This window comes from Myotis yumanensis, unplaced genomic scaffold (assembly GCF_028538775.1).
Source record: "Myotis yumanensis isolate MYYU_CA2020_CCGP unplaced genomic scaffold, mMyoYum1.0.hap1 SCAF_3, whole genome shotgun sequence".
Classification (NCBI taxonomy): Eukaryota; Metazoa; Chordata; class Mammalia; order Chiroptera; family Vespertilionidae; genus Myotis; species Myotis yumanensis.
The window spans coordinates 211,238,236-211,265,278 of NW_027223754.1; the positions used below are offsets into that span (position 1 = coordinate 211,238,236).

General features: G+C 60.1%; 1 protein-coding gene and 1 non-coding gene across 2 annotated transcripts; both read right to left on the reverse strand.

Moving 5' to 3' along the window:
* On the reverse strand, positions 1-25,967 carry CYB5R3 (cytochrome b5 reductase 3). The gene is made up of 9 exons (XM_070411245.1): positions 25,863-25,967; positions 16,202-16,333; positions 13,167-13,239; positions 12,735-12,841; positions 11,092-11,221; positions 10,491-10,574; positions 9,807-9,892; positions 5,091-5,190; positions 1-1,135 (listed from the first exon to the last, which is right to left on the reverse strand). Exons 1-9 carry the CDS (start codon positions 25,881-25,883, stop codon positions 963-965), a joined length of 906 nt encoding a protein of 301 aa, XP_070267346.1. The 5' UTR covers positions 25,884-25,967; the 3' UTR covers positions 1-962.
* LOC139007753 (U6 spliceosomal RNA) lies at positions 6,858-6,964 on the reverse strand. Its single transcript, XR_011470917.1, has one exon. It is a non-coding gene; the product is annotated as a U6 spliceosomal RNA (small nuclear RNA).
* Positions 25,968-27,043: the final 1,076 nt, after the last annotated feature.

Genomic DNA, 27,043 nt, shown 5'->3' on the forward strand with positions numbered 1-27,043 from the left:
TTACTATTAGCCAAGTTTTATTTCAACGTTTTTTTCTGCTCATAAATGACTCTGAAAAAGCTGATATGCAAGAGGCTAACCCACTGCTGTCTAAAGGCAACGACGCGGCCACTGAGAATGTGGCGCGGACAAGAGGCTCTGCTGAGTCTCCCCCACGCGGGGGCGGGGCGCAGGCAGCAGGAGGGCGGGTTCCGGGCAGAGGAAGAAATAAACATTAGCTCTGTCCTCCCTCTGCCGTCAGGGCTGGGGCCCAGGACCCTGAAGTGGTCGCTCTAACCCCCGAACCCACAGCTTGGAACTCCCAAAGCTGCCGTGTCTGGGTGCTTTGGGGAAGATGTGGAGGCTCCGGGAGGGGCCATGTGCCAGCCGGGGGGCCCTCAGCCGGCCCCTCCTCCCAGCGCTGGGGGGCAGCCTCTCACCCCAGCAGTCCCTGCCAAGGGGACCTTTGGGTGGTACCTGCCCTGTAGTGTCAGGTGCTGACGCCTGGCCTGGCCTGGCCCCGAGGCTGGTAGTGAGGGACACTGGCGGGGGTCCCCAGGTGGTGGCAGGGGAGTCCCCGGCACCCGCAGCTCTGACTGCCGGGTATTTCCGGTCATTTCCGCCTGTGGTCTGCTCTGGGAGGGCAGTGGAGCTGGGTGCTGGCGGCCGTGGCCCAGTAGTGTGCGGGGTGGGGCTGGGGGAGGGACCGAGCCCGGGCGGCCATCACTGTAAGGACCAGCGAGGGTCAGACAGGAGCCTGTCCTGAAGGCGGCCGTGGCTGCCACAGTAACCGAACCCCGATCCCGAAGGGGCGCCTTGGGGGCCAGCCCAGCAGGGTGACCGCCGGGCGGGCGCGGGCAGGCCAGGCCGAGCCCCGGGCCACAGTGAGGGATGTGGGGGGTGAGGGTAAAGGTGGCAGGGAGGGCGGGTGCAGGCAGGGCACGAGGACGCGGGGCGGGCACGCGCGAGGCAGTGCCCGGCCATCAGAAGGAGAAGAGGCGCTCCTTGGGGTGGCCCACGCGGTCCAGGTTGGGCAGGCAGGCGTACTGGATCATGGGCGGCGGCCCGCACATCAGTATCAGCGGCTCCTCCTCCGGTGGCGGGAGGTGGTCCCGGATCATCTCCTCGTTCACGAAGCCCTCGCTGTAGTCCCAAACTGCGGGGGGGGAGGGGGGTAGAGACTAGGTGAACCCAATGAACCCAAGCACAGCCCCCCTGCCCAGCACCCCTCCCACGGCGGATGAGGTCCTGGCCTGTGAATGCTTCCCTTCTCCCGACAAACACTGAAGAGGGAAGAGGCTGATACAAGCCACCCTCGCGCTGATGCCCGCCCAGCCTGGCCTGCCCACGGCACAACGAAGCCCTTCTGGGTCCCCAGTTCACAAAGCCTTTCACTTCCATTTGGCCCTCAGAACCACCGGTGGGTGGACAGCGAGAGGGCTAAGGATCCCATTTTACAGACGGGGAAACTGAGGCCCAGAGGACCCAGAATTGAGTTGGCCAAGGTCACACACGGAGGCATGCGCTCGGCTAGGATGTGGACTCCAGGTCCCAGGGGTCTGTCCCCAAGCCAGTGTCCAGCTCCAGGCTGGTCAAGGTGACAGTCTCTACCAACACCTCCTCCACGGCCCCATCTGGTGCCGGCCCGTGCGCCGTGTTCCCAGTGCCCAGACAGCCCGCACATAGTACTTGCTCAATTAACAATGAAGGAAGGAATGTGTCCTAAACCAGCAGTGAATGAGCCTGGAAATAGCAAGACCCAGGCACAGCGGTCTTGGTCCTGCCCGCACCCCATCTCGCACACAGTGTATCTCCAGGTTCGCCTGAGGTCTGGAACCTCCCTTCATTCCTCCGGGTGACTGACGGTGCCCTTGGTGAGAACCTGGCACCTAGGCTGGCAAGGGCTCTAGTCTAACCGGACCCTCGGGGCTGGCCCGCTGCAGGGGCTGCTCAGAGGGGTGCCGTGGACGGATGGGGACCGAAGGCTGGCAGGAGTCTGATGGGAGGGTGGGGCTCTGACCGCTGGGCACCGCCAGGGGCAGAAGAGAGGAAGAGGAGCTGCCCCTCTCTGGCTCTGGCTTCCCACCTGCTGGGCATCGACCCCTCTGTGCCTCAGTGTCCACGCGTCCGCACAGTGCCATCCTGCCTGCCGCACGGGGCCATGAGGTCCGGGGGGGGCGGTCTCCCACCTTTCAAACGTGCTGCCTAACCATTGCCTCCTCTTTCAGACGAGGGAGGAGGGGCCCGGTGTGAAGCTCACCTTCCTTCACGGCTCCCAGGCTCGGGCGGGACACACACTCCTTAGGGACTGAGGGCTCTCCCATGACCCCTGTGCCGAGCAGCTCAGCCCGAGAGACAGACAAATGGCTGCCTCCCCTCCAAGGAGCCCCACTGGCCACCTCCTGATCCTACTGTGAGTGCCCAAGACCAGGCCGGCCCGTGCGCTCCGGCCAGTGGGTGGGGTGGTCACCCAGGCAGATCCTCTAGCTGGGCTCTGGGGGGAGGGGCACAGGGGCAGCGGGGATGGTGGGAGAGGCAGCAGGTGGAGGGGGGAGGGCAGCAGATGGGAGGGGGGAGGAGACGGAGGGACGCTGGCTCAGAGGGCCCAGTGCTCCGCCAGGGCTGGCAGAGGCTGGGGACGGCTCTGCTCCGAGTCCCTCCACCCTGAGCCCCCATTACCTGGCTGGTCTCTGTTTTCAGGCTAGAAAAGCCTCGCTAAAGCCCTGGACACCAACGGAAACAGCTCTGGAAGTCAAGGGCAGGCGCAGGAGACCGAGGGCCTGGCTGGATGGACACTCACAGCACCACTCTACGGGGTCCCGTGCCAGGGGCCACAGTCCCAGCTCGCCTTGGCGATGGGGTGCTGAGCAATGGAGCATTCTCTATCGTATGGGCACTGACCATCCCCTTTTCCCTTTGGCTGCTGGGAAGCTCAGGAGCTGCAGCAAGTGTGCATCCCAGTCCATGGTTTTGTACGAACCTCGTTCCTGATTCTATGTCACGCCCTGCCCTTGTCTTCCTCACCCACTCTCTGTTTGTACCCCTCTGACTCACGCTGGGAGTCTTCTTAAGCTGCCTAACAGCCCTTCTGGAATGAGTCAGGGCACAGACACGTGACATTTTTATAGCTGGGAACGTATCTGAAAGGACCTCGTAAAAAACCGGATGGAACGGAACTGTATTTGCTCACGGATGGAATGTGCAGGCCTGTGGCACACCTCCATTTCTATAGACTGTGCTTTTCTTCACGCGTGCACGGAGGTGGCTTACGGGGGAGCATGTCCGCTGCATCTGCCACCTGGGCTGGCCCCTCTCCTGTCCCCCCGCTGAGCTCAGGATGGCTGGGCTGCTCAGCTGCCATTTCTTTCTCAGCATCTACAAGTCCAGCTTATGCTAACGTTATGGCCACACCTTAATGCTCTCGAAACGGGGGTCAGGGAAGCGCTAAGCATAAACGTAAACGAGAGGAGAAAGCCCACGGCACCTCCCTGGGCCCGCATCTGGTCCTGTTCAACAGTCCCTGGGAGGCGGCATTTGGTCTTGGCGTTGCGCGTGCCACCAGCAGGGGTCAGTGTCGGCCCCTCCTGCAGTGGACGGGCCGTCCATCGGCAACAGCAAGGCGGTTCCCGTGGTGGCTAGTGAGCCTCCCCTACCACTCTAGAACCTGCACCGGAACAAGCTACCTACCCCTCACTCTCCCCCTTTGGTTGAGATCTGGGTGCAAGAGAAAGGTTCCTTTCTTTGCTAGAAGAGCAGCTCCGACTCGCAGAACCAGTGCCCGACCCCCCCGCCCCACCGCCTTCACTCAAGGCCTTGCCCGACCAATGGTACTGTCTTCCCTGGTCTCACTGGCCACCTGCTACCATGCTCTGTGATTTACTAACAAACCTGCTTCCTTCACCCACTGGAACATCAGCCCCGGGCCAGGCTGGCTTCATGAGCACACACAGCGGGGGACCGACCGGGAGGGAACCTGTAAGCCTGGTGAGCTGGCCCAGGATGGCCGGTCCAGCCAGAGGCCTCGGGACACAGCTGTCAGGTCCGCAGTCCATCCAGCCCGGGTCTGGCTCTCGGCCAGGAGGCCAGGACCCGATTTGGTCGCCCAGGAGGGTGGCTCCTCTCCCGGGGATGGGCCCAGCCCAGAGCCCATCTGCTCATTTCTGGGAGGAACAGAGAGCGGTGTGTTCCCCACAACGTGGTTGAGTCCCAGTGAACTGTGGGGCTGGGCGAGAAGCTGGAGGCCAAGCAAGGGGGGCTGGCAGAACCGAATGAGATCACAAGCTGGCGCCTACATGGCTACTTAGAAAATGTTATTTATAACATTTGAAACTTCCCATGAAAGTGCAGGTCCAGCTCCCTTAAGGAGTGGAGAGGCCTGGTCTGCAGGCAGAATTCCTGCATGGCTGACTGACATGCAGCCGAGGGGGCAGATGTTCTCCAATTCGCCCCACTCCCCACCACTCCCTATTGCCTCTAACCCCAAAGCAAGCATCACCGCTATTATCTCCAAGAAGCCTGACCTGCTGCTTTTCCCACAGCAAAGAAGAGAATCTGTTTGCATCCACATCTACCTAAGGCAGGAGATGAAGTCGTTAGCTCCCAGAGGGGGCTTGTTCAACCTTGTTCAAGGTGGGGGGCAGCCCTCACTCACTGTCTCCTCCATGGTTTTGGCTCCTCCACAATCAGCTGTGTGACCTTGCAAACAGCTTAAACACCTGGACAGGCAGGGGTGACTGTCCGTCAGTCTAGCCCACCCCCGGGCTGATGACTGGAGAGAAAATGGGCCTAACAGGGTACAAACCACAGGGTGGGAGCCAACAGCCCCCAGCTCGGCCCCTGGAGACCTGCCCACAGCGAGTCCCAGCCCCAGGGGAAGGCCAGACTCCTTCGTCCAGCAGGGGGCAGTGCAGCCAGGGCTCTGGAGGAGCCTGTGAGTTCAAGCCGGTCCCTGATGCTTTCCAGCTGTGTGTGTGTTTGGGGGGGGGGGGGGGTGGTGGCGCGGATCACGGCATTCCTCTCTCAGGCCACGGCGAGAGCATGCAGATGAGAGCAGGCGCCAAAGGACCCCAGCGCCCCCACCAGCCCGCCCTGCCCGGGCTCCCACCACTCACCCTCAGGGGCTTTGTCCACCGTGAACCAGAGCTTGAAGCGCGCGGAATGTTCGTTCCTCAGTTCCTCCAGCTCCGGCCGCAGCAGGATGTCCTTCTCGGTCTGTGGGGGGACAAGTCCGGGGTCAGGAGGATGGCGGCAGGGACTGCCCTTGGAGACACTCATCGCCCAATGGCTCGTCCCCCACCCATGGGCACACGCTGGCTCAGCTCCAGGAGAGCATGTGGCACAGCCCGCCGGACTCCTGGACACATCGCCCCTCCTCTCGCACAGGCGGCTCACGCTGCAGGTGGAGACGCTCACGGCAGGCGCAGCCGCAGGCGGGTTCGAACGCTGTGGGGAGATGCGCGCGGTATAGTGGGAGTGGAGAGAGTGGGGAACAGCACAGCAGGCGGAGCGCTCAACGACCGGACAGGGGGAAGACTGGGAGGAAACGGCCAACACCCTGATCGTGACGGCCCCTAGGGGTGACTGTGATACTTAAAGTATTAACGCGTGGCTCAGTGAAAGAATGAAGGTCCCCATGCTCATCCCTGGGACAAGCCTTCAGGGTCCGGCATCTCAGGTTGCACATCCATAAATCAGGAAATCGGACACCTGCAGCCCACACAGCCCGAGTTCAGCCCATGGCCCTCTCCTCCGGGAAGCCTTCCCAGACTCCGCAGGGGCACGACAGGGAGTGTCCATCCTCCCACACCATTGCCCTCACTGGGTAATAACTGTTCAATCTTTGCCAATCAGACCGGTAGAAGGTAAATCTCATGTTTTATATTTTACTAGTGACCCGGTACACGAGTTAGTGCACACTGAAAGGAAATGATTTAGAAGATGGCCGGCGGGGCGGGGCTAGGCGAGACAGGCCAGACGTGCTGGAGCCAACCTCCCGCAGTCCCTCCCCAGCCGGCCCCACCTGGGGCGGCGCCGGGGCCACGGCTCAAAGGGCATCTGCGGAGTGAGTGGGGTCCCTCCCACAGGTGGGGTCTTGCAGCCTGGTGGAATCTCGAGGGCCCATCTAGAAATTGGGCTCCCTCCTCTCTGGTTCAGGGGTGCGTCATCCGAGAACCACGGCTGCCAAGTCACCGCAGCTCAGCAGCTCCTGCGTTAAGCGCCTGCCCCCTGGTGGTCAGTGTGCATCATACCTGCCGGCAGGTTGGCCTGTGGCTTAGCCTTTTATATATATAATTAATAAATAAGTTTATCACTGGTCTAGTCAGAGCTTTTATTAGTTTATAAAACTCTTAATATTAAGGATAGTCTATTGGTGAAATGGTTTTCCTTAGTTCTTTATCTTTCTACATTAATGTTCTACATTGATATGTTTTTAATTTTCAGCAGGGAACTCAGTCCACCAGTCTTCCCTCGTGGCTCAGTCTTTCTCTCCGTCTGGCTTAGACTGGCCGTCCTCAGCCATTCGCTCACTCCACAGCACTGCTTGGGAAAACGCTCCACTCGGTTGTTTGGCTGTTGTGTCTGTACATGTACATCTGAACCTAAGCTTCATTCTACGTCAGGGAAAGGGGGATCTACTTAGTTTTTCCCAAATGCATAGCAACTAACCCTACATTCATCTTCTTCTTTTGCATTTCTTAATTGTCTATTTAACAAGAACCTACTCCTAAGCTCACAAACGCAGCTTCAGGTTCAGGAACACGGGTCAGTGACAAAGCTTCCATGGTTTCAACCCAAACACATTCTTTACATCCAAGGTCACTCTGCCCTCAGAAAGCGTCCCGCCTCCTCAGCCTCCCACGGAATCGTACTTTCTGCGGAAGAATGTGGAGCACTTCCCCCTTTTGTGTGTCCTCCTCGTGCAGGGGCCGTGCTAATCTTCTCTGTATCGTTCCAATTTTAGTACATGTGCTGCCGAAGCGAGCACCCAACACCCATTTATTTTCATTTTTCTTAATTTTTTAAAATACATTTTTATTGATTTCAGAGAAGAAGGGAGAGGGAGACAGAGATAGAAACATCAATGATGAGAGAGAATCATTGATCAGCTGCCTCCTGCACGCCCCACACTGTGGATCGAACCTGGGACCCTTCAGTCCACAGGTTGACACTCTATCCACTGAGCCAAACCAGCTGGGCCATCCAATATCCATTAAAAAATGTTTTTATTGATTTGAGAAAAAAAAAATCAACGTGAGAAACATCTATCGGCTGCCTCCTGCGCGCACCGCTGAGGATCGAGCCCACAACCCGGACTTGTGCCCTGACCAGGAACAGGATGGCGCTCAGCCCGAGCCGCACCGGCCAGGCCCGACCCCATGTCCATCTCTCCTCAGGCTGCGATGCCCCTGCATCGTATACAACGTCTCACAGACACCCGGGCCTGTTCCAGGTCAGACGTTACAGAACCTCCTGCGGTGATGGGAGTGTTCTAGCCTTGTCAGCCGATGCGGGAACCACTGGCCACATGTGGCTGCGGAACCCATGCAATATGGCTAGTGAGACTGGAAAAGCAAGTTTTACATTTTGATCTTGATTAATTTAAATGTGAATGGCCACATGTTCTAGCATGTTCCAGCACAGTCTAGACCAGTGGTTCTCAACCTTCTGGCCCTTTAAATACAGTTCCTCATGTGGTGACCCAACCATAAAATTATTTTCGTTGCTACTTCATAACTGTAATGTTGCTACTGTTATGAATCGTCATGTAAATATCTGATATGCAGGATGGTCTTAGGCGACCCCTGTGAAAGGGTCGTTCGACCGCCAAAGGGGTCGCGACCCACAGGTTGAGAACCGCTGCTCTAGACGTTCGTTGTTACCCAGAAATGCAGTAGGACCAGTGAGCCCAGGTCTCACGTGTGGCTCTAGAGCCGCGGTTCCACCAGGTGCCTTTGTAGTGCGATGTCACATCGTGTGCTAAGTTCCTCCTGTTCCTCTTCCTTTTCAGAACTCCCCTGGCTGCGCATGTACCCGCCTCCCTGACCACTCTGCACTGCTCTGTCACGTGAAAGGGGGGAGTATTACTTTATAAGGAACCGGCACCTTTAGAATCTCAGCCCCACTGCTCTTAACTCTCCCTAACGTCCCCGCTTTTTGTTTTATCCTCCCCTGAGGATACTGATTTTTTTAGAGGGAGTGGAGGGGAGGGAGGAGTGGGAAAGAGAGAGAAACATCTATGCGAGGGAGCCACAATGACTGCTCGGGCACGTGCCCCGACGGGCCGGGAATCAAGCCTGCACCTGAGGCACATGCCCTGACCAGGAATCGAATCCTCTACCCTCAGGCCGTGGGCTGACGCTCTAACCACTGACCCACCGGCCAGGCTAATGTCCTTCTGAAAGGCGTGTTCCCTTAGGTGGGGCTTGGCGCAGAGCCCCGTGTCCTCCCCCTCGGGACAGAGCGGAGGAGCGGCAGGACCCGGATGGGCAAAGTGGCCATTCCCACTCGGCATGGCCTGTGAGCCCCTGGGTCCCGGGGACACTCGGGGCTGTGAGGTCAGACGATTTTCATCTGATACGAGGACTTGGTGGGCATTTTCCACTCGTTCCCTGAGGAAGGCCCGGGGACCTGCTGGGGGCATCGTGACCTGAGCCACTGCACCGAGAGCAGAAACAGGCATGGAGCCAGACATTACAAAGGCTTCCCACATGTAAAACAAACGACGTTCTCAAAAATACGGCTATTTTCCCTAAAATATGCTTGGGCCCCAGTGACTTTTCATAAAATACCCTGGCTCCACCACTTCCTGTAACACATGGGCACACCCTCTCTGGGTCTCCATGTCCAGAGCGTCGAGGTCGGGCAAGCGCGCCGCCCTGGCTATCGGGCTAACAGACGCGGGGTGCCCCGCTGGGGGACAGAGGGTGGATGGCCTCCAGAGACTGACCCAGCACCAACAAGTGCAGCTGCTGCCGGCCCTCCTGCCCCCGCCGCCCCCCTCCCCCCCCAAAGCTTGGAATTTCTGGCTCTTTCCACCCACCCCGGGCCCCGTGAAGGCCACCCTGGTTGGCCACAGGGAGATTTTCTGTAACTGTGCAGAGCCCAAGGACCTTAGGCCAGTCTCCATCCCCCTGGCTCAGTTTCCTCACAGACGATGGCGCAGAGACTGGGCCAGACACAGCCCGCACCTGGCTCGGGAAGGAATGTCTCATCTGGGCCTCCCCCTAGGGGACGTCACTATACAACCCACATCATCAGCCACGAAACAAACACTGGACCAGGAAGGACTTGTGATGACCTTGCTCATTCCAGCTGAGGGGTCAAAGCACAGAGAGGGCAAGTGACTTGTCCAAGGCCACACAGCGGCCAGGGTGGGCAGGCAGCGGGCGAGGGGAGGACAGGCACTCAGGAGTGAGAGACCAGGTCCCAACCCTGCCCGACACCCCAGCTCAGGGCCCTGGTGCCGGTGGACTCGGCACCTCTCCTGTGACACGACCCGTCTCCAGGCCCCCCAGCCCCGGCCAGCATCTGCCCACTTCACTGTGGGGTTCGGAGCTCTGCTCACGGAGGGAGCTCTGAGGTTCGGAGGAGCTAGTCTCGGGTGGGGGTGCTCCAGGTGATGCCTCTCCAACCCCCAAGTGTCAGGCCAGACACGAGGCTCTGGGCTGAAAAGCCCCACCCCCATCCGCTGTTGCAAAGGCTGCTGGGGACACAGCGCTCAGAGCACCCCTCATGTTAGCTGCCCTGAGCACCTCACAGACCATGTCCCACCAGGCCCTGCGCCCCTCTCAGCAGGGCCGGTCTGCACCTCGGGAACGCCCACTGACCTGGTTGGCAAAGAGCAGGTGGCACACGGTGTGGTCATCTGGGTCCTTCATGATGGCTCGAATCACCTGCAGCATCGGGGTGATACCTGCAGAACGGCAGCCCCACAGGCTGGGTGAGCCCCTGCTGTACACACAGGCCAGGTGAGCCCCTGCTGTACACACTCAGGCCGGGTGAGCCCCTGCTGTACACACAGGCCGGGTGAGCCCCTGCTGTACACACACAGGCCGGGTGAGCCCCTGCTGTACACACTCAGGCCGGGTGAGCCCCTGCTGTACACACAGGCCGGGTGAGCCCCTGCTGTACACACAGGCCGGGTGAGCCCCTGCTGTACACACACAGGCCGGGTGAGCCCCTGCTGTACACACTCAGGCCGGGTGAGCCCCTGCTGTACACACAGGCCGGGTGAGCCCCTGCTGTACACACAGGCCGGGTGAGCCCCTGCTGTACACACTCAGGCCGGGTGAGCCCTGCTGTACATACAGGCCGGGTGAGCCCTTGCTGTACACACAGGCCGGGTGAGCCCCTGCTGTACACACACAGGCAGGTACCGCACAGGCGCCAGGGGAGGTGCCAGGACCTCGGGCAGCTCACAGCTGCTCACATCTGTGCCCCGCCCCGCACCCTGACCCCACGCACAGCATCCACGCACTGGGGACTCCGCGAGGGGCTCCGGGACCACACACCTGTCCCGCCAGCGATCATGCCCACACACTTCACCGTCTTGATGACTGGGTTGGATTTCTTGTCCGGACGGATGGCGAACTTTCCTGGGGAGAGGAGAAAGGGTGAGGCCCGCTCTCCAACACGCTGTGTCTGGGGGTCGTATGGGCTGGAGAACCTGCCCGCTTGGGGGTCCGAGGCGCAGGCACCCACCATCCAACGCCAGCCAGGTAGGGGGAGGGAGGGGCGGTGGGACACAGGAACAACTCGAATGCCAGAGGAGCCCAGCATGGCTCCCTCGTGCGGACGGCGTGGGGAGCAGACGGCCTGGGGAGCAGACGGCCTGGGGAGCGGACGGCCTGGGGAGCGGACGGCCTGGGGAGCGACAGCAGCTGGCGCCCGGAGGCTTCTGGCACAACCTCCCGCTTGTTTTCAGCCAAAGGAGGCTGGTCTGTGGGCTGGATGTGGCCTCCAAGGGCAGCAGCTGCAACCCCTGCGCTGGCCCACTTACCCCCTGTACAGCTGGGGAAACTGAGGCCCCGCAGAGGAGACAGCTTGTCCAACAAGAGTCACCAGAAGCAGCAGTCAGGCCCTGCGGGTCCTCGGGGGCTCCAGCCCGCTCACCTTTGCCCTGGTAGACCAGCAGCCCGTTCGGGCCCCGGAACTCGATGGTGTCCCCGATCTTCATGCCTTCCAGGTACTGGGACATCTTCCCTCCATTGGGGAACTTGGGGTGGGTGTCTTTGAAGTAAACCTGCAAGACATACCCACAGGCCTCACTCCCGTTCCCAGGGTTGCCTCATGGGAAGTGACTCTGAGGGGCTCCTCTGCAGCCTGGGGGTGCCCTCAGAGCGCCCCACCCACCCATCAAAAGGCACCGCTGTGCCCGGACCCCCAGGAGCCTGCCCTCCCCCAATGTGTCCTTGGAAGGCAAAGCGTCAGCCTGGTGGGCCCAGGCAGCCGACCCCGTGGCTTCATCTGACGTATTGACGTTCCTCCAAGAACTTCTCCGTGACCTTCCAACGAGACGCCGAGGCTGTCAGCTCAGTACAGGCCAGCGGCTGCGGGAGGTGGGCCGGCCACGCCCTCCGTGCTGTGCAGCTCTCCCATCCTCCGCTGCCATAAAAGCCTCCCCTCAGAACAACTTCCTGCCTTGCGCCCCCTGGGGCTCCAGCTTTGGAAAAAGGAAGCAACACAACCCTCAGATAAAGAGACGGAGACAGGCGCACTTGCCTGCCCGCACGGGGCATGTTCCCCGGGCCTTAAAGGGCAAGCCAGAGTGATGGGCAGACAGAAAGGCGGCAGGGGAGGGAGGGAGTGCAACAGCCAGGCACCTGCCAGGGCTGGGCCTCAGGGAGGGCGAGGAGCCTGATGGCTACAGCACAGGGGCGGTGTGTGGGGGATGTTGTGGGGACAGGGAGTGCAGGGAGAGGGAAGGGCGGTCAGGGCACGCTGTGTGCCAGGACAGGACTGTGACCTCTATTCTGGGCCAATGGCGGCCAGTGTGGCCCCCCAGCCAGGAGGGGCCTGGTCAGCGTGAGTTTTTTATCTACTTGAACCCCCCACACCTCCGGAGTGGTTTCAGCGAGGACAGATGCTCGAACCCTCACCCCTCCCCTCTGCTTCTGCACGAAGCCCCAGACCTTACCAGCACCTCCCAGGCCCCGCCTGCCCCGCTGACCCATCGGACCTGATCCACTGCCCTTTGGGGCCTTAGCCCTTGCGCTTCCTCCTGACCTCAGGGCCTTTGCACCTGAAGGCCCTTCTCCTCTTCAGCTATCGCTGCCTCCTCGCCGCCCGATCGCACTCGCTGCCGCCCGCTCAGGAGCAGCTCTCACCCACCCCTGCCCTGTGTCGCCCCACTCTGCAGCTCCCTAGGCCACGCCCATGTGCCCTCACACCGCACCCCGCGAGTGTGCGCAATGTTTCCCAGGGAACGGTGCCCAGAAAGGGACCCGCTGGGCACGGAGCTCGGGTGGCTGAACGCAGTGCAGGGGAAAGCAAGCTGGGCCAGCGGCTCGGCCACCTGGTCCCTCTTCTGCAGATGAGCTGTCCCTGTGTGAGGACCCGAGCCCGGCCCTGCCCTCTGCCCAGACCCCACGCGTGGCCGTTGCTGGTCGGGCACATTTGCTCTGCACTCAGAACCAGGCGCAGGAGGCACCGGGCCAGCAGAGACCAGGCTCGGGGGACATGGGTCCCCAGAGGCCTCGGCTACGATGCGGTCACCCCCACACCTGTCTCCGCGTGGCGTGGCCCCCAGACCTCACCTTGATGACCAGGTCCACGAAGCCCTTGTCGTCGTCACTGGAGACGGGCGTGTAGGGCCGAATGACCAGGTTTCCATCGATCCGGGCCGAGAGGTAGATGTGCTGGCCTGCAGGATGGGCAGCGGTGACCTGGGTCAGGGACTATCCCTGCAGGACCGCTGGGCCTTGTCAACCAACCGCCCGGTGCCCACCCCGGCCCTTGCTCGGCTCCCACTGCCGCCTCAGGGAAGCCCAGCTTCCCACCACCAGCCTCTGCTTGGGCTGAAGCCACTGCCAGGGCCACCGGGGTAACGCCTCTCTCGTTCTGACACTTACTCTTAAGGCCCGTGGCAGCTGTCACCTCCTCCTTGAAGCCCTCCCTCATTGACGTGCAAAGTCCCCCCCTCTGACCTAGCACCTGCCTCCGTCAGAGCTGGGTGGGGCCGCACTCACCAACAGGGAGGCCCAGGACATGCTGGGGTGACGGCAGGGCAAAGCGGAACCGCCGGGTGTCGTGGCTGATGATCTGCAAAGAGGCCGAGCTGTGGGGCGGCGCCCAGGGAGAGGGGCCGCCAGACCTCAGAGCCCCCCTCCTCGCCAGTGCCCCCGAGTCACCGAGGGGAGTGACACCGAGGTCGCGTGCAGACCGTGTGTGAGGGCACAGAGGTCGGGCACACGCGGGTGAGCCTCTGTTCTCGCTGGTCCCGGGAAGGGCAGTCACTGCCCAGGGCCCAGAGCAAGCCTGTCAGAGCGGGAGGGGAACTCGGGGTCCCAAAGGGAGGCTGCGATGGCCCAGAAAGTTCCAGGGGGCTGCCCTGCACCTGGTGCAGCCAGGAGGGTGGTGTGGCGGGGCGGCTGGGAAGGCAGCTGCGTGTCCAGCACGTGTTCACGGGAGGCTGGTGGCATGCATGGCCAGGCCCACCCACAGGCAGTGTTCTCACGGGGCGGGGTGGGCACAGACTCCTCAGAGGGACAGAGCAGCTCTGAGCACCACTGGAGCGTGCGAGCGAGGCAAGTGGCCTGGGTCTCAGGAAAGATGGCTCCCAGCCCCGCTCAGGGCATGGGCTGCTGGTGGCTGGTGCATCTACCCCAGCAGCCCAGACCTGCAGCTGCCTCCCCAGAAGCCTTTGCACTCTGGGCAACAGAGCCCAAGGCCTCCTGGGAGCAGATTCCAGAATTACCGACTGGTCCTGAGGCTCACGGCCAGAAACGCACACACCAGACAATTTTGGAGGAAGAACGGAAATGAGAGGCATCGATAATTACTGTGCTGGGCACCCTCTCTCAGGGCCCAGGGGTCAGGCCAGACCTGGGCACGGCTCAGCACGGGGCCGGCACCAGGAGGCTGCTGGCCACCATGATCTGAGAGCAGACCCAGCGCCTCGGGGACCTTCGGGTCACCTGTCAGGCCCAGTTCAGAGAGAAGGGCAGCAGCAGGCCCTTCCCCGGGCCCATGGGGAGCACAGCAGAAGTGTCAAAAGCAGGACCCCTGCTGACCGTGCAAAGCCATCAGGCTACTGCTCGGACATCTGCCACCTGCTCATCGAAGGGGACTGGAGGTCTGCGTGTGACATCCCTATGACCATCTAGACCAGCGGTTCTCAACCTTCTGGCCCTTTAAATACAGTTCCTGTTGTGACCCAACCATAAAATTACTTTCGTTGCTACTTCATAACTGTCATGTTGCTACTGTTATGAATCGTGATGTAAATATCTGATATGCAGGATGGTCTTAGGCGACCCCTGTGAAAGGGTCGTTCGACTGCCAAAGGGGTCGAGACCCACAGGTTGAGAACTGCTGTACTAGACAGTTGTCAAAAATAAGGAATCAGTCCGGCCAGCGTGGCTCAGTTGTCGAGCATCAACCTATGAACCAAGAGGTCACGGTTCGATTCTCAGTCAAGCCACAGGCCCGGGTTGCAGGCTCAATCCTCAGTGGGGGGCATGTAGGAGGCAGCCGATCAATGATTCTCATCATTGATGTTTCTATCTTTCTCTCCCTCTCCCTTCCTCGATGAAGTCAATAAAAATATTTTTTTAAAAAGAAGGAATCAGCTTTGGGATAGACATGGAAAACTGTCCATGCTATATGGCTGGATGAAAAAAAGGCTATTAAAATTCAGTGTATGCACACCTGGACCTCCACCACCAGGTGTATACAGACGTGATGCCCAAGAAGGCTCAGGCTGACGGTAATGGGACCCACTGCACAGTGTGGGGTTGGGAGGGGGCCTGGTGAATGGGACCCACTGCACAGTGTGGGGTTGGGGGGGGGCCTGGTGAATGGGACCCACTGCACAGTGTGGGGTTGGGAGGGGGGCTGGTGAATGGAACCCACTGCACAGTGTGGGGTTAGGGGGGCGCCTGGTGAATGGGACCCACTGCACAGTGTGGGGTTGGGGGGGGGCCTGGTGAATGGGACCCACTGCCCGAATATGGGGTGTGGGGGGATCACTCATATTTCACACACAGAATTTTTATAGTGAGGACATATAAATCATACATTACTGGAATTAAAAAGCAAGGAAAATGAATTTTAAGAAATGAAGTTTAAGAAAGGAAAGGATTTCAAAACCTATGATTTCATTTGAGTAAGAAGACAGTGTGTATGAAACATCAGGAAGAATAAGTGTGGTCTCACTGGGAGGATGGCCTCCCCTCTCTGGTCAATCTCTTCTATGGACTCGGGCACACTCACTCCCACCTCCCACCAGTCGCAGGGAGCCCGCTCTGGGCTCTGTGCCGGGAGAGCTGAGACGCACGGAGCTCGGGGGAGGGACTTTCTGTGCTCCATGACTCAGTTTCCCCGTGACCAGAAATAGCTCCGGGGCGGGACTTGGATCAGGGAAGAGTGAGGGGCACGGGGCAAAGGAGGGAGGGACGGTTTTAAGTCAGGAGCAGAAGCTGAAAAGGGGAACGAGCCTCTCGGAGGGGCGGGGAGGAGGGGGGGATGGAGGGGTAGGTGGAGGCGCAGAGGGAACAGCCCCGGGTTGAGACCCTGGGGGGCGGGGAAGGAGGAGGAGGGAGGAGCCCTTGTCTTCAAGGAAGAGGCACTGGGATTGGAAGCACCTGGGACCACCCAGCGGCCACAGCCTGAGTTCTGGCCCCACCTCTAGCTGACAGCGTGACCTAAATGCCCTCCACTCCTCTCTCGCCCTCTGTTTTCCCATCTGTTAAATGGGCGCCTGGACTCGAAAGTCCTGAGGGGTCCCCCCCACTCGGACCTTCTGTGGCATAGTGAGTGTGGTTCAGAGAACGTGCTCTGTGGCCAGAGACCTGGGTTCAAATCCCTCTGCCACTTACTGGTAACCATAGAAACTGACATCACCTTGCTTTCCCCACCTGTTAAATGGGCAGATAGCAAGACCTGCGCTTCAGAGGGGGCGTGTCCTGAGCACAGAGCAGGCACGGGGAAATGCTGTGATGCTGACAAGGGGAGAGATGCCTCTGGGGGCCGCACCCTGTGACCCTGCAGGGCGGGCACTCACCTCCTTGTCAATGAGCCGCAGCGGGTACTTGATGTCCGGGCTCTCGAGGGTGATGGCCGGGGTGGAGCGCTGGAACATCTTCATGAGCAGGTTGTAGAGGAACCAGACTGGGGAGAGGACCACGTGGCCCAACTGAAAGGACAGGGACAGACCCACAGGTCAGTGCAGGCACGGGGAGGGGCTGTCACCTGCCCTTCCCGCCAACACCAGCTGGTTCCCTCTGTCAGGAACCCCCTCTCCTCACCTTCTGCACCCAGGGAACCCCAGCGTGCATTCTGGTGCCGCCTGGGAGCAGTTACAAAAACCGGACTCCTGGAACCCATCAGGGCAGTACTGAGTCACTGGGAACCTCCCTTTGCCCCGAGGAACAGGGATGAAGAAAGCTACACGACGGAGCATGCCTCCCTTTTCACTCTGGCTGCCAGGAAGCTCGGAGTTAAGTTCCCAAGTAACTGTGCTTGCTCTTGAGCGCTGTGTATTTGTGCTCCCTCCCTCCCTCCCTTTCTTCCTTCAGTCACCTTCCCTCCATCTAGACAAGCAGACAAACCCCTGAGCCCTGGGGCTCTGCCTTCAGGTGTGAGGGGCGGCTAAGGCACTGAGCTGGGCTCTAGGAAGCTCTGGTCCTTGTGGCTGTGTGATCTGGGCAAGTCCCTCCCCTCTCTGAACCGAACTGGGCCAGCCATCCGCAGGGTTCTGGAAGCTCTGAGAGGTCCCTGCTCAGCACCATGCTGGGCCCCGCACAGGCGTTAAGCTCCTGACAACCCTATGAGGTTGGTACTGTCATCACCACCATTTACAAATGAGGAGAAAGCTCAGAGAGGTGAAGCAACTCGCCCACTGACCTGAGTCCACCTGTCTCCCCAATCACACACTTAAACCTCAGGCCCACACTCGCCCCCCTGCGTGGCCCTGAGCCTCCTCCTGCCGCCTCCCCCCACCACACACACACATCTCAGTCTCACAAAGACACTAAGGGGTGCTTTGGATTTTTCTTAAAACAGAAAACCCAAAACCCATGGCAGGATAGCTCATTGCTCAGTTTACCCGGAGAGGACAGACGCCTTGGCAGACAGACCACAGGCCTCCCGCCCTTTCTGGCTGCTTCCGTCCCCGGGCAGATCACTCGGCCTCTCTGAGCTGTTTGTCCATCTGTGAAATGGGGATCATACGCCACACTCCCAGGCTGTGGAGATGGAAATAAGCCATGGAAAGTGTCTAACCCCGGCCAGGTCCCCGGCAGGCCCGAGCCCACAGGGCATCCCTGTGCCGCAGAGACCCCTTGGCCATCCGGAAGCTGGGTCCTGAGCAGCCTCCGCTATCCCGCCACAGGAAAGGGGCGGGATGTCAGGAGCCTCCTGACGCCACTTAAGGGCCCACCACTGCCCTGAGAGCCTCTCTCCAACCACGAGGAAACGCTGAGGGCCGTTCTCCAGAATAAGTGGCCACAACTTCGAAATGTCAATGCCCCAAACAAAGAACGTCTGAGAAGCTGGTCCAGCTTAGAGGAGGCTCTGGTAGGCTGAGTGTGGCCCCAGAAGAGACGTCCACCCGGAACCTGGGAATGTGGCATCTGGGAAAAGGGTCTTTGCACATGTAATTAAACTGAGGATCTTGAGATGAGATCATCTTGGATCATCCCAGGGGCCCGAAGTCCCATGACAACCTTCCTTATGAGAGAGAAGGAGCCTCAGAGACGGCCATGTGAAGTGATGGGGCCACAAGCCAAGGAAACCGAGGATGGCCAACAGCCATGAGGACAAGCAGGAAACGGCGGGAAGGGCTCCCCTCAACCTCCAGAGTGCGGCCCTCCCACACTCGATCTCAGACTGTGGCCCAGAACTGTGAGAGAAGACATTTCTGCCGTTTCATGCCACCCTGTTTGTGGCAATCTTCACGCAGCCCTAGGACACTAATACTGAGGCCAAGAGACAGAACAACCTAGTGCAATGTGCAGTCTTGGATTATCAGTGATGGCAAACCTCTTGAGCTCGGCGTGTCAGCATTTTGAAAAACCCTAACTTAACTCTGGTGCCGTGTCACATATAGAAATTTTTTGATATTTGCAACCATAGTAAAACAAAGACTTATATTTTTGATATTTATTTTATATATTTAAATGCCATTTAACAAAAAAAAAAATGAGTTCACGTGTCACCTCTGACACGCGCGTGTCATAGGTTCGCCATCACTGGATTAGATCATGGCCTGGGGAAAAAAATAGTTATGAAGGGCAATCCTGAGACAATGGTGATATATGAATTCGGGCCCGTGGATCACACAATAGTGTTGTATCCATGTTACTTCCATAATTTGCTCACTACCATGCGGTAGGCAAAAGAATGTCCTTGTTTTTAGGAGAAAGTATTTAGGGGCAAAGAGCATCATATCTATGACACTCAAGTAGTTAAAAAATATATACACACACAATAAAGCAAATGTTAACATTTGGTACATCTGCAGGAAGAGTATACAAGTGCCCTTTAGACAGTCTTGCAACTTTACTGTCAGCTTGAAATTATTTCAAAATAAAAAGTGGGGCATGGTGTAGGGGAGCCCACGCTGGTGGTTCAAACAGGGAGGCTGAGACCCAAAAGTTCACACAAAACACTGGCTCTCAAGAAAGCTGTGTCAGCCCTGGCCGGGAGTTCAGCTGGGTAGAGCATCATCCCGATACACCAAGATTTCAGTCACGCACATATGAGAATCAACCAATGAATGCATAAATAAGTGGAACAACAAATCGATATTTCTCTCAAAGCAATCCTATATAACAGTGGTTCTCAACCTTCTGGCCCTTTAAATACAGTTCCTCATGTTATGACCCCTAACCATAAAATTATTTTCGTTGCTACTTCGTAACTATAATGTTGCTACTGTTATGAATCGTCATGTAAATATCTGATATGCAGGATGGTCTTAGGCGACCCCTGTGAAAGGGTCGTTCGACCCCCAAAGGGGTCGCGACCCACAGGTTGAGAATCGCTGCTATATAATAAAAGCCTTGCCCTAGTCTCTTTGGCTCAGTGTTTGGAGTGTTGGCCTGCAGACTTAAGGGTCCCAGGTTCGATTCTGGTCAAGGGCACATGCCTGGGCTGTGGGCTCAATCCGCAGTGGGGGGGCGTGCAGGAGGCAGCCGATCAATGATTCTCTCTCATTGATGTTTCTATCTCTCTCTCTCCCTTCCTCTCTGAAATCAATAAAAAAATATATATATAAATAAATAAAAATAAAAGCCTAATATGCTAAGTGTCCTGTCGTCCATTCAAACAATCAAAGCATAATATGCTAATGATATGCTAAGGCCACTCAACTGCTAGCTATGACGTGCACTAACCACCAGGGGGCAGGCGCTCCGACTGGTAGGTCAGCTTACTGCTGGGGTCCAGCCGATTGGGGGATTGGGGACTGAGGAAGATGGGCCAGACACACCCTGGAGCTTCCAGCGGTCCCTCCCTGGCTGGCCAACCTCCCGCATCCCTCCCTGGCCCTGATTGCACTGGTGGGGTCCCTTGGCCTGGCCTGCACCCTCTTACAATCCAGGACCCCTCAGGGGATGTCCGAGAGCCAGTTTTAGCCCATCCTACAAGCCAGGCCGAGGGACCCCAATGGTGCACGAATTCGTGCACCGGGCCTCTAGTCAATAAATAAAAGCTAAAAAAAAAGTTGTTTCACAGCTTGTTCACTCACTCTCCCTAGGAAACCTCCCTGACTTCAGTTTTCTCAGCAAATGGCGGTGTGTGTTCTTATCATAATACTACAGGTTCCCCTTTTTGCCTTGGCTGCCAGGAAGCTTAGATCCAAGTTCCTTGCTTCCATGGGGGCCTCTCTGCTTCCTTTGTGGGACTCCTGAGGTGTCATATTATTTTTTTAAATATATTTTTACTGATTTCAGAGAGAAAGGAACAGGGAGAGAGAGAAATATCAATGATGAGAGAGAATCATGGATCAGGTGCCTCCTGCACACCCCCTACTGTGGACAGAGCCCACAACCTGGGCATGTGCCCTTGACTGGAATCAAACCTGGGACCCTTCAGTCCGCAGGCCGACGCTCTATCCTCTGAGCCACACCAACCAGGGCGAGGTATCGTATTCCGCAGAGCACAGATCTAGAAGTGGCCCCTGCCCTATTGAGGGCTGGGTGAGATGACCTTCACCTCTCAAAGCCAAGCCCTACTGCTCCCCACTTCCTGGAAACTTCCCCCACCCCCATCAACCTGGGAGGCTCTCTGAGCCTCGGCGTTCTCTTCTATAGAAGGAAGAGGAGAGCCATTGCCCTGCCCACCTCCTAGGGCAGTGGTCGGCAAACTGCGGCTCGAGAGCCACATGCGGCTCTTTGGCCCCTTGAGTGTGGCTCTTCCTAAGCCTTAGGAGTACCCTAATTAAGTTAATAACAATGTACCTACCTATATAGTTTAAGTTTAAAAAATTTGGCTCTCAAAAGAAATTTCAATCGTTGTACTGGTGATATTTGGCTCTGTTGACTAATGAGTTTGCTGACCATTGTCCTAGGGGATCTGGAGATGAGATGAGATGAGGGTGGCACAGGTCACGGAGCCGTCCATAACCTGAGAATAGTGGGTACACACAGAGGAGCTTTTCCTGCCACCCTCATGGGGCCACTGCCCCTGGGAGTTGGAATACCCAAGCGAAGGAAGGGCAGAGGCTCCAGATCCCACACCAGGCCTGGCCCTGCCTCCCAAACCGGCGCAGCAGCTTCAAGCTGCCCGGCTGCCGCTGGGTTACAGCTCTTTGTTGTGTGTCTCTCCCAGGCAGGGCCTCCAGGCTGGGGCAGCAGGCCTTCCCCATGGGGCCCCTGGCCTGTGACCGAAGGGTCTAAAGGGAAGGCCTGCAGGGGCCGGGCCAGACCACCCCCTGCCCAGGGCCACCTGCCCATTTAACTAGCACCTACCGTGTTCTGGGAACATGGGCATTTCACCCCTCCCGGGTCTCATTTATGGCCCTGGCTGGCAGCCCTGGACTCAGGTCCAGAGACCAGGGTTCGAGGCCCAGCTCAGGACTTCAGGAGAGAGTCCCCACCTTTTTCAAGTGCATGAGGGTGGTCCCTTTTACAGCTGGGGAGGAAATGAGGCAGGAAAGGCTGTCACTGCTTCAGGTACGGGACCTGAGTTCCCTGGGATAATCCTCCCTCCAACCCTCGGCCTCAGGTGCTGGCAGGAAACTGAGGCCCAGAGAGGACCAGTAACTTGCCCCAAGTCACACCAAAGCCAACCTCGGAGGCCCACACTCATGACAAGTGACACTGTTGTCCCTGCTTCTCAGAGAGATTAAGTGACTTGCCCATGGTCACGCGACAAGTCACGGGCGGAGCCAGGATCCAAACCCAGGCCTGTTAAGCCCCAAGAATGGCTCCTCCCAAGCCGCCTCCCAGGGCAGGTGCCCTTCTGGGCCCCGCCACAGAGCCCAGAGCCCAGATCCCCACTGACCCCCCGCAATCCGATATCCTCTCTCCACGGTGAGGCCCCAGCTGCCCAAACCAACAGGCCGCTCCACCCCCTCCTCAAACACCCACCATGGCTCCCCACTGCCTACACTCAAGGCCCCACTGATGACCACACCACCGTCCACAAGCCCTTCTTGCCTTAGGCCTTTGCATATTCTCCCTTCTGCCCAGAACACCCTTCCTCTTCCCTCAGCCAACCAGCAAACTCCTATTCACCCTTCAGAGCCCAGCTCAAATGTCAAATCTTCCCTGACTGGCACTCCCTAGCTAATCAGGCCGCCAGCAGACTTCCACAGCCCCGCCTCCCTCCTGAACTCCCAGCGGGTGAGGACTATTCAGATGATTCCTCTGCCGTAAGCCCCTCCCTTGTCAATCAGAAAAGCCACATCCTTGGGGAACGCTGTTTAGGGGAAAGTTGACGGAGTTCCATTCGCAGGAAGTCGCCATTGTTGGGAGCCTGGAAATGAACCGAAATGGCCTTAGAGCCCACTGCAGCTCTGTTGGTTCTTCCAGAGTTAACTCCCCAGCACAGCTGTTTAAGCGCACAGCCAAGTTCAACAACACAAGACCCTTGGCCTGCAGCTGGCTTCAGCCTGAGAAGCACCCTCCCTTGCATTTCCTCGGTGACTCACCCTCGCCGGGTGGGAGATAGGCCAACTGAGTTCTTCATTGGACAAATGGGGAAACTGAGGCTAGGGGAGGCCCAGGGAGGAGTCTGGGCTTTGGTTCCCGGTTTTCTGTCCCTCACCCCGAATCTCTCCAGCCCCAAGCCCACAAACGCTCGCCCGTGGTTAGTGCGGGGCCATGAGAGAGACTCATATGTCAACAGCCCTGAAGGCAAGTCCAGAACACGGCCTCAGCCCTGGCACAGCCCTTCGAGATCCTGGACGCCAGCCCTGGGGGCAAACAGCCGGCCAGCTCCCCACGCTGGTCACAGTCAACACCAAACAGCGGAGCCCGTAGCCCAGCCCCAGGAGGGCAGGGGGTGTGGCTCACCTGTGCAGCCCCAGCGCTCGGACCAGGGGCACTGTATCAGTATTGTGAAGGCACAGTCCCACCCCCATCTCTCTCTGACTCTTTGTGTCTGGAAGTTTCAGGAACAAGGGCAAGAGGCCAGATCCCTCCCCGGCGAGGGTGGGGCATGCACGGCCCATCCTGTGTATCGTGCAGCCCACGGCCCTCCCCGAGCACCAGCGATGGGGTCTGGGATCCCGGCTTCCTGCTGTGCCCTCACCTGTCAGGCAAACCCACTTCCCAGAGGTGGCGCACTGGAGCCACTGCGGGAAGAATGCTCACTGGGCGGCTGTTAAGTGCCCGGGGCGGGGGGGGGGGGGGGGGGGGGGGGGTGGATTATCCCACTCGCAACAAAGGGGGCTCCCGCAGAGCTGGGAGGCGGGGCTGTACAACCCCCATTTCACAGGAGGAATCTGAATTCCTATCTGGGGAGCCGCTGTGGACAGGCCCGCACTGCCGGTCAGTCCTTCAGGCCACAAACCCAATGGGCACACCTGCAGGGCCTATGCAGGACTTGGGGGTCACAGGTCAGGGGACCCCGCCCTGAGGAGCTCAGGGCAGGGGGAGACAGACACGGCAGAGAAAAGGCGCAGTGGAGGGCGAGGGCTGTGTCTGCAGAACGTGGGACTCAGTTCCCACACTTGGGGGTGAAGCAGGCTCTGAGCCCCCTCCCACCCCTGCACGCAGCAGGCAGAGTAAACAGGAGGCAGATGGCGGAGCCAAGGCCTCACCCCAGCTCCTCAGCTGTGCAGCTTGTACCCATAAACAGAGGCGCGCACACACACACACCACCGCGCCCCCGCCACCCCGGGGTTCTAGAAACAGCTGCCTCCAGGGCCTTGACCTATTGCTCCGTGGTCTGTGCTCTGCCCCATGAGGGAATCCCCCACCTGCCTTTCCTCACCTCTGATGACACAGGGGGGGAGGGGTGAAGGAAACAGGGTGCCAGTCCCAGGATGTCTCCAGGGAGCCCCCGCTCACCCACTGTAGCTGAGGGGCTGGGTTGCCCTGCTCCCCACCACAGGGCACCATCCCAGCTGCTCACCCCCTGGCATCCCCCACTGGGACCCTGGCATCCACTCTGCCCAGGTCAGGTCTGGGTGGGCGGGGGGATGTGCCAGGACCTCCGACCCGGCAGGCCCGGCCCTCCCCGCGGGCCAGCCCCCTGCACTGAGGCTTACCTGCCTGCTGCCCGACTGCCAGCTGTCCCACTGGGATCTGAGCGGCCACCTCCCTCCTGGTCCCCTTCTCAGGAAGTGGGAGGGGTGGAGGAAGTTCTGGAGGGGCGGGGGCTCCTCGCCAGCAAGTGCAGGAGCGGGAACCCAGGAGGAGGGGCAGGTGGACTGCAGAGCTGCCTTCTGCAGGGGGGACCACCCGGTTTCCCAGGGGTCACAGCTGAGGCAGGGGGCTGCCAGGGACATGTGGGCTGGGCCCACTGAGCCCTTTACAGCGGCTGAGGGCAGGGGAGCCAGTCCCCAAGCTCCCCTCAGGTGGCTGGTAGACTCAAGTGCCAACCCCTCGGCTGGGCCCCCCAGAGGGAAGGCGGCCTCCCTCGGAGCCTGGAGCCTGCACATCCCAGATAAGCTGCCTGGCGCCCCAGCCCGGGCTGGCCTCCCTCAGACTGCGGGCAGCCCCTCACCGGGCGGCCCAGCTAGGTCTGCTGTGGGTATTCTGGGCCGGGGGGGGGGGGGGGGGGGGTCCCCAGCAGGGCCCGCGACGCGAGGAAGGGGCAATTCTCACCTCAGGTCTCCTGACCCCAAAACAGGACTCTGCCCCTCACTCACATGGGGGCTGCCAGGGGGCCCTGGCAGTTCAAACCACGTGTGCAACAGCCACGTGCTGGGGACACAGCGACAAACCCAACCAACAACGCTGGGAGAAGGTGAGAACCCCGCGGGGTGGGGGCGGGAAGGCAACTTCTGGGAACATTGTCAGGAGTGAACCTGAGGTGGGGGTGCCCACAGCTGTGTCTGGCAAGGCTGCTTCCTGGTCTGAACACCCCCAAGTCCTGGCTGGGCCCTGGCTCCTGAGCAAACGCCGGTCCTGGAGGAGCCTCCCCGCCTGAGGGAGGAGGCAGGTGCCTCCAGGTCCAAGAGCTCCGGGTGGAGATGGAGGCAGTGGTGCTGGGCCTATCCTCCCCCTCCCCCTCCTCACCCCCCACCCCCACACCCCAACCCCAAGCCAGCAGGGTGAGGGGTGGGGGGCTGCCCTCTGTGCAGGGCTTTAGGGAAATCAGAGAGGAGGTGGGCCTGGGGGAGGGAGGGCAGCTCGGGGACAACCCCAAAGGGACAGCACAGCCTGGACTTTGGAGCCCCACAGATCCAGCCCAGCCGCAAGCGCTGGCCACGTCCACGTCCGAGTCCGATTTCTTCATCTGCGACATGGCTGACAGCACCGCAGGGCAGGGGGCAGGCACCGGGTGGTGGAGGCGGCTCAGGGGGTCGGGTGTGTGTGTGTGTGTCTGTGTGTGTGTGTTAAAGATGCACAAAGCCCTTCCATCCAGCGACATCACACACTCACACACACACTCACATGCACACACTCACATGCACACACACACACATACTTCACACCCCCACTCATACACTCACACCCCCCACTCATACACTCACACCCCCCACTCACACTCACACTCACTTCCACTCAGCCGCTCAGCCACACACATTCATCACTCACACACCTGCACTCACACTCAGCCACCCGTGTCACACATCTGCACTCAGACCCACGTGCATTCACTCACACGTGTGCACACTCACATGCACACTCGCTCGGCCACACGCACTCACCAGTCACACTCACACGTCACGCGTCACGCGCTGTCACCCTCGGTCGCACCAAACCTTCCAGGTCACAGACCTTCGCTCTCTCTCGCGCGCACAAGCCTCTGCCCCGCGGGGATGAGGGCGGCGGGCGGGGCCCCAGGTGCCCGCGGTCGCCCATCGCGGTCGCCCATCGGGGCAGCAGGGCTGGTCCCGGGCAGAGGCCGGGGCGTGAGTCAGGGCGCCCGCGGGCACGCCCAAGCCGGGCGGGGCGGGTGGGTGCGGCGAGGTGGGACCCGCACCGCGGCCCCGGCCCCGGCCCCCCGCCCCCGGGCTGGTCGCAGTGGGCGCCGCCCCCGCCCGAGGCCGCGCGCCTGCCGGTCCCCCGCCCCCCGCGCCCCCCGCGCCCGCGCCCCGCGCCTACCGTGCTCAGCTGGGCGCCCATGGTGCCGCCGCCGCTCGCTCCGCCGCCGCCGCCGCACACTCAGTCCAGCGCCGCGCCCAGGCCCGCCCCGCCCGCCCCGCCCGCGTCACCCAGGAGGGCGGGCCGGCCCGAGGGTGCTCGGCGGGGGCCTGGTCAGGGCCCGCGCGCCTGCACCGCCTCCACCGCCTCCACCGCCGGGTGCGCCGAGGGGGCCGCGGGGTGGGGGGTGCGAGGAGGGGGGCCGAGGGGGGCTCGGGTGGGGGGTGTGCGGAGGGGGCCGCGGGGTGCGCGGAGGGGGGCTCGGGTGGGGGGTGCGCGGAGGGGGGCTCGGAGTGGGGGGTGCGCGGAGGGGGACTCGGAGTGGGGTTGCGCCGAGGGGGGCTCGGGTGGGGGGTGCGCCGAGGGGGGCTCGGGGTGGGTGCTGCGTGATGCGCGGAGGGTGGGGGCGGGGTGGGGGGCCGCGGGGTGCGCGGAGGGTGGGGGGGCCCACACTCCCCGCTCCGAGGGTGTGCGTGTGAGTGTGAGTGTGAGTGTGAGTGTGAGTGATGTCGCTGGCCGGCCCGGGCCCAGGAGGAAGATGGCGGCCCCCTCGGCGGATCTAAAGTTACACCCGGAAGCGCCCGCAGGCCCCGCCCCCCGCTCCCGGCGCCGCCGCCCCGCCGCCCCGCCCCCGCCCCCCGCTCCCGGCGCCGGGCTCGGCCCTCCCGCCTTCGGCCCCTGTTGATGTAAAAACCACTGAACCAGGAATTGCTGAGCGTTTATCAGCCGCACCGCCCGCAGGTGCGGGGAGCAGCTCCCGAGTGCAGATGATGCTGGAGGACGGGCTTCACCCTTGTTCTTAGGAATTATCTTCAAAAGGCACATCAGTGGGCGACAGGACATCCGCCGGCCGTAGAAGAGGGGGCGGAGGAAGCAACGCGGGCGCCTCTGGGATTGGATGACAGTGAAGCGATGGGCACGGGCTTCCTCCATCCATGGGCGCCATGGGCACCGGGCGGTTGGCACAGTGAACGGCTGGCCATTAACTTGAAAACAGTAGCAACGAGGGAACGTCCTGGTGCCATGAGTTGTGCCCTGAGGGGTCGGAACCAAAAGGGGAAGTTACAGGTTACGCAGACATCTCACAGATGCGTTATCTTAGAATTAGATGCAAAAAGGCAAATGGCCCGTAAAGATCTAAT

What these genes read in the sequence shown, in the direction of transcription:
- CYB5R3 (XM_070411245.1), bottom strand. Translation starts at nt 25,883, where the DNA reads ATGGGCGCCCAGCTGAGCACG. An exon ending in TGCGGCTCATTGACAAGGAG is followed by an intron (nt 13,240 to 16,201) that starts GTGAGTGCCCGC and finishes GCCTCTTTGCAG; the next exon opens with ATCATCAGCCACGACACCCG. An exon ending in CATGATCGCTGGCGGGACAG is followed by an intron (nt 9,893 to 10,490) that starts GTGTGTGGTCCC and finishes GCCGTTCTGCAG; the next exon opens with GTATCACCCCGATGCTGCAG.